The 12,026-nt window shown below is 33.5% G+C and overlaps 2 protein-coding genes across 3 annotated transcripts; one reads left to right on the top strand and one right to left on the bottom strand.

Moving 5' to 3' along the window:
* Nucleotides 1-4,115: 4,115 nt before the first annotated feature.
* On the bottom strand, nt 4,116-4,664 carry LOC120084046. Its single transcript, XM_039039946.1, has one exon. It carries the CDS (start codon nt 4,662-4,664, stop codon nt 4,116-4,118), a length of 549 nt encoding a protein of 182 aa, XP_038895874.1.
* Nucleotides 4,665-8,427: 3,763 nt separating this feature from the next.
* On the top strand, nt 8,428-11,760 carry LOC120083868 (vacuolar protein sorting-associated protein 26C). 2 transcript variants are annotated; one of them, XM_039039769.1, is made up of 11 exons: nt 8,428-8,584; nt 8,664-8,756; nt 8,926-8,990; nt 9,340-9,394; nt 9,700-9,786; nt 9,948-10,032; nt 10,113-10,208; nt 10,403-10,587; nt 10,681-10,769; nt 11,225-11,324; nt 11,401-11,760. In XM_039039769.1, exons 1-11 carry the CDS (start codon nt 8,534-8,536, stop codon nt 11,452-11,454), a joined length of 960 nt encoding a protein of 319 aa, XP_038895697.1. In that variant the 5' UTR covers nt 8,428-8,533; the 3' UTR covers nt 11,455-11,760. The 2 variants fall into 2 exon arrangements, with proteins under 2 accessions (XP_038895697.1, XP_038895698.1); XM_039039770.1 differs by having other exon boundaries at nt 8,537-8,584; nt 8,846-8,990.
* The last annotated feature ends 266 nt before the right edge of the window (nt 11,761-12,026 follow it).

Below are 12,026 nucleotides of genomic sequence, written 5' to 3'. Positions count from 1 at the left end.
GATATTGGAAAAGAAAATTGAATGGTGGAGATTTAAAGCAACTAGTTGTTAGATACAACATAATATAATATATATTTTTTTAAATCATTTTCTTTTAAAACACAACAAAAAGTAAAAGTTCATCATATGCTCAATTAGTCGTTAGATACAAACATAAAATATTATAATATTCATTTTGTTTTTAAATTCATTTTTATTTTAAACCAATCCAAAAATCAAAATACCACCATCTGTCATTCCTCCCATACTCCAAGTGGCACCTTTTAATTGGTCTACTTTGATGAAAAAATATATGTCACATCACCAGCTCGAGATTTTTCCATTAAGCTGGTTTCGCCTATATCTTCTTCGTTTAAGCTCCGATTTAGGCAATTCAAATTGCATTAGAAATGTTGTTTCGAGGTCTACGCAATAAGCACTTCAAAACACTTAAATGGTCAATAAATAAAAACAGGTTTGTTATCATCAAAATATTAATTAATTAATTTGAGATTAAAGACCAAAAAGCTCACAGATTTGTGCATTCCTTTGATAAAACTCTTATAAATATGATCTAATATATAAAGACAAATGATATTTTAACAACTAAGAACCACTCTAGACAAGGCAAGTTCCCATTTAATGGTTAAATACAAGGGTTGAAATACGAATTTGGTTCTCTAAGTTTAAGCTTAGTTTAACATTATCTCTATATTTAAAAAGTTTTAAGTGATAAAAAAGAATGGAGAGAACTAATAAAAGAGAGGAAGTGATATAAAACTCCAGTACTTGAATTTCATTCCAATAAGCCTTTATATAGGCTCAAAGTACACCATAAATAACAAACTAACCACCCAAAACAAATAGCACAAGACTAGCACAAAGAATAGCAACCCTAAAGACTAGAAACAAGAAACTAAATATAATCAATTCTATTTTTAACACCCTCCCTTAAACTAAAACTATGCAATTTAGTATTTAGTTTAAAGTAGTAGAGGAAACCACCCCAAGTAAGCTTCGAAGCTTCACAAATGTTGCTAATTTGAGAGACTTGGTTAAAATATCTGTTACTTGATCTTCACTTTTACAGTAGCTTAGATTGATAATTCCATCATTTGTAAGATCCCTCAAGTAATGGTATCTTACATCAATGTGTTTGCTTCATCCATGCAAGATAGAATTCCTTGAGAGCTTGATTGTTGATGTGTTCACAATGAATGATAGATGCTTCTTCTTGCTTATAATGCAAATTCTTAAGAATGTTCCTCAACCAAATGGCTTGACATGCACATGATGTTGCTGCTACAAGTTTAGCTTCAATGGTAGATAATGTGACAATTGGCTGTTTCTTGGAAGACCATGAGATAGCTCCTGAACCAAGCATGAAAACATACCCTAAATTACTCTTTCTATCATTTAAATCTCCTGCATAATCACTATCGCTAAAACCAATAAGGTTTAGTTTTTCTCCTTTTTGATAAAGTATGCCAAGACCAGGAGTCCTTTTTAAGTAACGTAAGATTCTTTTGGCAGCAAGGAGATGAAGCTCAGTTGGAGATTCCATAAACCTACTAATTAAACTTACAACATACATAATATCAGGCCTTGTAGCTGTTAAGTACATCAAGCTTCCAACCATTTTCTTATAGAGAGTACTATTGATTTTCTTTCCTTCATGGTCCTTTGTGAGCTTCAAATTGGGTTCAACTGGAGTTGTGGCTGAGTTGCAATTCTCCATTTGAAACATGTCCAAGATCTCTAGTGCATATTTCTTCTGATTGATGAAAATTCTTGCTACTGATTGTATTACCTCAATGCCGAGAAAATAATGCATCATCCCTAGATCTGTCATTTCAAACTCTGCCATCATAGATTGCTTGAATTCTTCAGTCATTTCCTGTGTAAATCAATTCATCTACATACAAATATATTATCAAAATCTTGTTTGGATGTTAGAATTTAATAAAGAGAGTATGTTCATATGGACATTTTTCAAATCCAACTTTAATAAAATAAGCCTCAATTCGACTGTACCAAGCCCTAGGAGCTTGCTTCAATCCATACAAAGCCTTCTTCAAGCGATATACCTTTCTTGCATTACTCTGTTGAACATATCCAGGGGGTTGATCTATGTAAACTTCTTCATTCAAGTTGCCATGCAGAAAGGTTGATTTCATGTCCATTTGAAGAATTTTCCAATTGCTTTGTGCTGCCAATGCTAACACCATTCGAATCATATCATGTCTTGCAACCGGAGTGAAAACTTCATTGTAGTCAATGCCAATTTGTTGCTTGTACCCCTTTGCAATAAAACGAGCCTTGTATTTCTCTACTTGGCCATCTTTATCAGCTTCTCTTGTAAATCCATTTAACACCAATGGATTTTTACTCTCTAGGAAGTTCTGATAGCTCCCAAGTGTTGTTTTTCTCAATCGACTTAATCTTTTCATCCATGGCCTGCTTCCATTTTATATCTTTGACAGCTTCTTCAAAAATTAATGGATCACATTTTGATAATAAAGCATAATGGGCAAATGCCTCATCAGAAAGATCACCACTAACCTCATAATCTTCCATCCATGTTGGTCTCCTTCTAATTCGTTGTGATCTTGAAGAACTTGCACATCCTGTTTGAGACTTAGTAGCCTCAAGCTCAACTGATTGTTGTACTGAATTTTCAAGTTGAAGTGTTAAAGATTTATCACTGTCTTCAAAATTCACAGGTAATGTTTGTTGCTCTGGAGTATCTTCTGTCCAATTCCAAGTGTTTAGTTCATCAAATATAACATCTTGGCTAATTACAATTTTACCTGTGATTGGATTGAACAGTTTGTAAGCCTTTGATTGCTCACTAATGCCAAGAAAGACACTTTTTTTTTACCTTTGTCATCTAGCTTCCTCCTCTTATCGTCAGGAATGTGTGCATATGCAATGCACCCGAACACTTTAAAGTGATCAACTGATGGTTTAGCCCATCCCAAGCTTCTTGAGGAGTCATGTTTTTCACTGAAAAAGTCGGACTTCGATTCAAAACATAAACACCCCAATTTACTGCTTCTGGCCAGAATTTCTTTGGAACTCTCCCATTTGCATCATACTTTGAACCATGTTGAGGATAGTACAGTTTTTTCTTTCGGCAACATCATTTTGTTGAGGTGTGTAGGTTGCTGTTAACTGGTGTCGAATTCCATGCTGAGCACAAAAATTTACAAATTCTTGTGACATGTATTCTTCTCCACGACCCGTTCGAAGGGTTTTGATTTTTCTCCCAATTTCATTTTCAACAACCGCTTTAAAGCTCTTGAAAATTGAGAATGCTTTAGACTTTTCCTGCAAGAAATAAACCCAAGTTTTTCTGGAAAAATCATCAATGAAATAAATAAAATATTTTTTCTTGCCATTTGATACTGGGTTTAATGGGCCACATATGTCAAAATGAATCAACTCTAGGGATTTACGTGCTCTCCATGCTTTGCCTTTTGGAAATCTCTCACGATGTTGTTTGCCAATAACACAATCTTCACATACTTTTGTAGGAGGAAAAATTTGGGGAAGGCTAACCACCATTTTCTTTTGAGAAAGGACTTGCAAACCTTTAAAATTCAAGTGGGCATATTGCAAATGCCAAAGCCATGTGGGGTCTTAATCTACATTAGTCTTGAAACATAACTCCAAACCTTATAGTTTGAGTGGGAACAACCTGTTCGAGGCCATTTCAACACGAGTTATCAATCATCTTCTTGGATCATATATCTCACAGGCGCATTCTTTGATAGTTGTGACATAACCCTTCTCTTGTAGCTGTCCAATACTCAGTAAATTACTTCTCAAATCAGGAATATAAAACACATTTGATATGGTTTCAACATTGCCTTTTTTTGTCTTAATTGAATATTTCCTTTACCCACAATATTTACTTTAGAATTATCACCAAATGTCACAGTAGAATGATAACTTTCATCCAAATGAGAGAAGAGAGACTTGTTACTACACATATGATTGTTGCAACTAGTGTTTATATACCATATGTTAATTCCAAGCTCCTCGTTGTAGTGGCACGTCATCAATAGAGTTTCTAGCTCCTTTTCCTCTATAAAATTGGTTTGCTCTCCTTTTTTATTGTTGAAGTTAGTTGTTCATTTAGACTTGTAATGACCAAACTTATGGCAACGATAACATAGAATGTTGGACCTATCAAGTCTCAAGTTGTTGTTGGATGTTTGCTTGTGTGGATCATGTCCACCACCTCGTCCTCTTTCTTTCCACCTTCCACGACCTCGACCACGTCTTCTATTTGATCCTCTCCCTGCAGAGTTTTCACCATGAGTTGAAGTTTTCAGAGCTTGTTCTTCGGTTGGACTTATATTTGACGTCATTCTTTGCTCATGCACAAGTAAAGAACTTTGTAATTCATCAATTGATAATGTATCAATATCTTTTGATTCCTCAATTGAACAAACCACATATGAAAATTTAGAATCCATCGACCGAAGAATCTTCTCAACCACAGCTACATCTTCAATCTTTTCTCCATGGATATGCATCTTGTTTGCTATAGCCAAGGTCCGTGAGAAATACTCATCCACGGACTCACCTTGCTCCATTTTAAGAATCTCGAACTCTTTGCGAAGATCTTGGAGCTGCTGTCTTTTCACCCTCGTTGTGCCTTGATACTTTTTCTTCATGGAGTCCCAAATTTGCTTGCATGTATCCTTTTGCAAAATGGTTTCCAATATGGCACGATCAATGGCTTGGAATAAATAATTCTTTGCCTTGAGATCCTTCAATATTCACTCTTGCTTCAATAATGGTCCAAAGTAGAAATTCTCCATCAACATACTCTAATGATCATAATGACCGAGTACCGTAAGAAGAGTTAGTTTAATGACTAAGAAAAAAGATGTCACAATCGGGCTCTGATACCATTGATAGGGACAACAACCCTCAAACTATCTCCATAATGGTATAATAATCCATTTTAGGCATAAACCCTCATACTTTGTTTTTGGTTTCACCCCAAAAGGCCTCATACCAATGGAGATAGTCATCCTCACTTATATACCCATGATCCTCCTCTTATCTAACCAATGTGGGACTTTGGTCACATTTTCAATAATCCTCCCTTCGAATAAAGGACCACCAAGCCTCCCCTAAAACAATCATCCATCTGTCTAACTCATATCTAGGCTAACTCCTTTTCATCCGAGCATACAACCTATCCAATAGAGTTTAACCACGGATCACATCATGACTATTTCCAAGGCTCCACTATACATCTTTGTTCAGCACCAAGGATTCTACCGAGCATGGTTAATTCAGGAGCATGGCTCTGATACCACTGATAGAAAAGAATGGAGAGAACTAATAAAAGAGAGGAAGTGATATAAAACTCCAGTACTTGAATTTCATTCCAATTAGACCTTATATAGGCTCAAAGTACACCATAAATAACAAACTAACCACCTAAAACAAATAACACAAGATTAGCACAAAGAATAGCAACCCTAAAGACTAGCAACAAGAAACTAAATATAATCAATTCTATTTTTAACATTAAGTTCCTTCTAAATTTTACTCGTTCTAAGTTATAATTTTACTCAACCCATAAGGTTAGACAAAAATTAAAACATCAACTCCTTGACATGCACAAAAAAGAATGTCAATTTGTTATCGATGAAGATAATTGATGAGGTTTGCCTAAATTGAATTATTGGGAATGTGAACAAAATCCTACATTGATTAGAGAAGAGAATGCCCAAGGATATATAAGACAATTATCTCTAAGGGTTTCGACATAAAAGGCAGGATTATATTACATTAATGTCTTGAACATTTCATTTTTTACAAAAAAAAATGCCTATTGGATTTTGGTTTTTCACTAATGTCAGTGACTTTTTACAATTATATATATATGTATATAATTGTGATTCTCTCGTCTCCATGCATAGGCTATATATATATAATCATGATTCTCTCACCTCCATGCACAGGCTAAGTGCTTCACACCAATTATTTTTTTTTTTAAAAAAGAAAAATCATTGACTTCTCCACTTCCTATTTCTTCCCCCCCTCTCTTTTCTCCTTATGGCGATTTTATACCCCTCCACTACCGTCATTCACCCGTTGGATTCATCCGGCTGTCATCGTCACCATTCACCAGTCTGCCGTTCGCCCATCGGATTCAACCATCGTCGTTGGTTGTCGTTTGCCAGTCCGTCGTACACCGTTCGTCCTTATTCATCAGTTATTCACTTGTCGGAATTGGCCATTCTCCTCATTCATCAACAGTTTTCCATCATCATCAACTTCCGGTTGTCGATCGCTGGTCGCCAGGTGAGCCACTAGTTGTCTTCTTGTTGATTCTCTCTCCCATTCGCGGTTTGCTCCCTTCGTTTGTGTTGCGCACCAAGATCTAGCCGCCTATACATATCCGTGGTGGCTATGGCTAAAGAAGAACGAGAGATGGAGATGGAGGTTTATGTGTTATAAACCCCCATATGAAGATGGAGAAATTAAAATGGACTTTGTTTGTGCCACCTATATAGATTTATCGCACCACAATCGAGGAGAATTTTTTTTTATCCCTAAATATATATGTTATAAACCCCCAAGGGAATATGCATTCCTTTACTTGATATATGTGAATTATATACTATTTTATTACCGTTGTTTATTTGGTATATACTGTGATTTATGCTGAATATTAAGTCAATATGTGATATATATACTGTGCGATAACTGATAAAAAAATTCGATTAAACAATATTTACTCTTAATTTTGTACAATGTAATATCTATCGATCTTAATTTTGTATATGTTCTAAGGTATATTGACAATGTTTCAAAGCATTTGTTAGAATATAAAAAATAATTGAGAGTTTTTTTTTTTTTTATTATTTAGATTTTATGTGTATTGTGATATATACAAATTTTGATGTGTTGAGATTTCTAATTACTTAAATGGATATATATACTGTAAATAAAATTTATGATATATACTACGATTTATGTTGAATATTAAGCCAATATTATTTAAATATCATGATATATTTTATATATTAGATTATACGGTGATTTATGTCAAACATTGAATCAATCTCTAATTTATATACTATGTTCTATTTCATATATTGGTTAGAATATTTTCAAATACCTAAAAATGTTATGAGGTATATTTTAAAGGAAATTGTAATGGATATCAAATTAAATATACGATTTAGCAACCATGTCATCAAAATTTCAAATTTTCCAATATGGCAATATTGAGAATTAAAATCACGTTAGAGGGAGGTTTGATTTTAAATTTTTATCTTGGAGCCCTCAATTAAACATATGTCTACTTCTTTGATTTTTGCATCTTCGATTTTTGTAGATAGCATTTGATTTTTTATTATATTCCTCTCTTACTTGACTTTTCTTTATCCATTTTAAACTCTATTACTTTCCTTTTAGGTTATGAACTTATATTTTTACCAAATAAAGAAAACAAATAAGGTGTTTTCTATGTACAATAATCAGATAACAGTCAATATTATTGATAAATTGATAACCATTATCATATAACAATCTGTATCATTGACAACCAGTATTAGATGGTAATTAGACAATAATCAGATAGCAATTGGTATCGTTGACAATAAAAAACATTCAATATCAAATAGTAATCAAACAACCATTAGATAACAAATCAGTATAAGATATCAATTAGATAACAATCAATAACAAATAACAATCAAACAGTAATCAGACAACAATCAATATTATTGACAATCAGTATATCATATAGTAATCAAATAACAAACATATAACAATAAATATCAAATGAAAATCAGATAACAATCAGATAACAATCAAATTTCAGATGAAAGTTAGTGAATCATGGTTGTATGGGTGAGATTTGCCATGTTTGCAAAAAACCATAAACCAGGGACATACACCAAAATTTCATTTCATTTATTTATTTTTATTAAAGTTGCAATTGCCCCTATTTTAAATAGCCATGAATCCGAAAAAAAAATGAAGCCAACAAAAAAAATTCATTAAATACATTTTATCTCTCCAATTAAATTAAATAAAGAGAAAATCTCAACAAATAAATGCATTTTCTCTTTCCATTTGAAAATATGAAAAAATCATATTAAATACATCTTTGTCTATAATAAGTACAATTTCTCTCTCCATCATTAAATAAGTTTCAAAAATAGGTAAATATATATAAAAATCAAGAATAAAAATATTAGAAAATGATAAATTTGTCCAAAAATAATACTAAAGCTTTTATTGAAAAAAATTCAAATTTAAAAATATTTTTTTTTTGTTAAATATATGGCCTAAATAAGATATTTTATCTAAAAATCTAGATGTTGTTTTTTTTTGAGTGGTTTCAAAAGCAACCCTCTTAGGGCCATCTTGCAAATTCATTATTATTATAAATGGAGGGTCATCTAGCTAATTGACGTTAAGTAAAAGGGTCATCTTGCAAACCCATATAATATTTTTTCCCTTATGCGATCGTCTTCACTTCGTGTTGCCCGTATTAGCTTTTGCAGTTGCAATGCCGGTGGAGCTCAAGCTTTCTCGAACTAATCGTATCTACCGGCCTTCTGTAAGCCTTCTCTTTCAACCTTCAAATCTCTTTATCATCATTCAATTAATCCATTATTATCGCTCTTTGCAAAGTTCAGGAACATCTTCAAGGCCATATCATCGTCAATTCTCGTTCCTCGATTTCCCATAGTGGAATTCGCCTCGCTCTCAATGGATCCGTCAATTTGCAGGTATAATCATCTTGTGGTTTCTTTCATTTCTCGAAAAGGATTTTCGTATCAAGTATCTTCTGAGCTATCAAACACCTGTTGAGTGACAGAGTCATAGAGGATTATTGCTTTTCTTGTAATCGTAACTCTATTCTCCTTCATCTGTTGGATGCATTTTATGGGGAAAAAGGTTCGTGGAGGATCTGCGGGAGTCATTGAGTCGGTTTACGGGGTCATCAAGCCTATTGCAATAGTGTGAGTTGGCTTTCTTTACGATTTTAAAGTGAAATTTGGATTCTGTAGGTGTACTATTATGTGCAGGTCATATAATATTTGAATTTGATTGCAAATTCGTTTCCAACTGTTGGAGATGATAGTAATCTCTGTATAGATTACATAATTGCGGATGACACTATCAGGAATACAATATGAAATCATCTAGGATATGGTTAGGGATTAAGGAATTTAGTGCTTCCACTAGTGCTCCTACCTGAAATTTATATTGGAAATGGTTATCGCATCATTTTATTCTTTTATTTATCGAACGGTTATACTTTATTTTTCTCTTCAATTGATTTTGTTCCCTTCGCCCTCATAATAATAGGAATAGGATCGTTGAGGTAAGACCATCTGGAAAGCTTGCTTCAGGTACTACCGAGGTAAATTAGCCGTAGAAAGCTATGGAATCTTTAAATTTTTACATGAATAAATGTTTTCTAGATGTTTGTTCACTTAGATTTTTGAATTCAATTTGGTCAAATATTAATCTATGTTACATAATTGGATGTTTTGTTTATTGGTATCATGTATGGTTGTACTTGTACCCTCACGGCGTATCTTCTCGACCCTGGATTACAGACTCTTACAAATGGTCCATACTGTGCCAAATAGTTTTTCGCTTATATGTTGCCTGCACTTTCAGTTTCAGAAGATTAACTGAAAAATTCTCTCAAAATCTTGCCAGATTCCATTTTCCGTAATCCTGAGACAGCCAAATGAAATCTTGGGAAAATTTTACGAGACTTTTCATGGAACTGACATAAACATTCAGGTGATTGTTGCGAATCTTTCTACTTTGCTTTTGACTCTTCAAACTATGAGTAAATGCCTAATGGCATGGTTTTCACTATTATTCACCTACCCACTCCAAAAAGAAATGAGATTTCTCGTAACACGAACCTGATATTTGTCAATTACTGAATAATATGATAGTATTTAGTAACTGTAGATATAAGCAGAGGGTACCTACACAAGTCATTATCTGCCACGATCGAGTTTATAGTTGAAAGTGATACAGGTATGCTTTAGTTGACCCTTCTACATTATGAATTTAACTCAAGTATATGAAAATAAATTTTCCTTTTGTTCTGTTCCTAGCTGATTTTGTTGAGCGGCCGCTGTCCTCTGAGATGGTTATCTTTTACATCACTCAGGATACACAAAGGCATCCACTACTTCCTGAATTAAAATCAGGTTTTTTCATCATTATTGTTCCATTTCTTCCATGCTTTATCTTATTCAGGTGTGATTTTAGTTTATTTCATTTTCATTTAGGAATATCTGCATATAAGCCAATAGAAGAAGTATTGCTTGGTTTTTTATATTCTATTTTAGTTTTTTGTATTTCAGTATGTATCCTTTTGCTGATGGGAGGCACTTCTTAATAGGTGGTTTTCGGGTTACTGGGAAAATGTCAACTCTGTGCTCTCTTTCAGATCCCATCACCGGTGAATTAATAGTTGAAACATCTGCAGTCCCCATTAATTCAATTGACATTCACTTGTGTCGTGTGGAATCTGTTATTCTTGGAGAGAGAATCATAACTGAAACCTCTGTGATCCAAACTACCCAAGTATATGCCATCTCATCTTCTCAGCATGTATTAGTTTTTGCCTGAACAAAATTTCGTATAAAATTTTGATTTTATTTTTTATTTTATCACTAGATAGCAGATGGAGATGTCTGTCGCAAGATTACTCTACCTATTTATGTTATACTCCCCCGCCTTTTGACCTGCCCAACAGTCTTTGCTGGGTGAGTTGCAAATGCTATAACTCTTCTACCTTTTCTTTTGTTTGTTTTTTTAACAATAAATTCAGGGTAGATTTGAACCTCTGACTTATAAAGGAGTAGATGTATCTCTTCATGATGGCTTCAACAGGTGGACGGGGATATTTAAAGCATTGGTATTATATGCGGAGTTTAGTTCAGCATTTTCACTTCTCCATTTGATTATAATGAATGCTAATATTGTGTCGAATAAATTAATTTCATTGATGATTGGAAACAACTTGTTCCCCCTCAAAGTTCTCTCTATGATATCAGTTCTTGTTGTAGTGCGGTCTTTCGGTCGGATGCGTGTCCATTCGTTTCTTTTCTGTCGTTCTTATTTTTGATTTAGCATTACGCATTCGTTTCTTTTCTGTCGTTCTTATTTTTGATTTAGCATTTGTATTCCGCTATTCACTTGTCCTAATTGTTTATGACAGTCCATTTTCAATTGAATTCAAAGTTTACATCGTTATAACATTTGAGTCAGAGCTATCAAAGTTGCATCCTAAGACTGATCCAAGAACTCCAAGACTATGGGTGAGCATCTCTCTGGGATTGCTTGGACTTTATCTTATTTAACTAATCTAACATGTTCTTTTGTTCTCTACTCTAGCTTGCAATTGAAAATCTACCCCTTGAGCTTCTTCGATGTCGATTAGACGATTAGTTCAGCTGATCCATATTCTTAATTTTCCTTCATGTCCTCTGGTGGATGATGTAAAATTTGAAAAGCATTTGGTACCTTCGTCTTATGGATTTCTGTTCTGTTTTTTCTTCGGAGGGGTGAAATGTCTGACATTTGTACTATAAGAGAAGATTTCTAGCACTAAAGTAGTACCATACTCTCTTTGTTTACATTAGAAATTTGTCTTATTTTTACTTAGTGGACTCTACACTAATGTCAATAAATCCCACTCTATTGTTAAAAATATGTATTTTTAAAAGTATGTTAACGTGTTAAACAATTGATGGAGGTAGCATTTGAAATTTTCTTGTGTTAGATTGATTTTTTCTCCTTCAAATATGCAAATGTTTGTGGATGTTTTGTCTCACTCAATGTCAATCAATTGATGGATTAGGACTGTTGATCTATGAATTTATTTCATTCTACTGCTTTGACATCCTCTCTTGGTGATTTTTTTGTTTGTAAAGAAAATCTTTTAAATTATACTCTCTCTTTCATTAATAAGACATTTACTCTTTTTCATAAGATTCAAAGTTCAAGCCAACAAGAGCGTA

Source organism: Benincasa hispida, chromosome 8 (assembly GCF_009727055.1).
Source record: "Benincasa hispida cultivar B227 chromosome 8, ASM972705v1, whole genome shotgun sequence".
Taxonomy (NCBI): domain Eukaryota; kingdom Viridiplantae; phylum Streptophyta; class Magnoliopsida; order Cucurbitales; family Cucurbitaceae; genus Benincasa; species Benincasa hispida.
The sequence above is the reverse complement of the archived record's forward strand: the minus strand, read 5'-3'. Positions and strand labels throughout refer to the sequence as shown.

Coding starts and splice junctions, on each gene's coding strand:
- LOC120083868 (XM_039039769.1), top strand. CDS start 8,534: ATGCCGGTGGAGCTCAAGCTTTCTCGAACTAATCGTATCTACCGGCCT. Junction 10,209..10,402: donor ACTTCCTGAATTAAAATCAG/GTTTTTTCATCA, acceptor ACTTCTTAATAG/GTGGTTTTCGGGTTACTGGG. Junction 10,770..11,224: donor TGCCCAACAGTCTTTGCTGG/GTGAGTTGCAAA, acceptor TGTTTATGACAG/TCCATTTTCAATTGAATTCA.
- LOC120084046 (XM_039039946.1), bottom strand. CDS start 4,664: ATGAAGAAAAAGTATCAAGGCACAACGAGGGTGAAAAGACAGCAGCTC.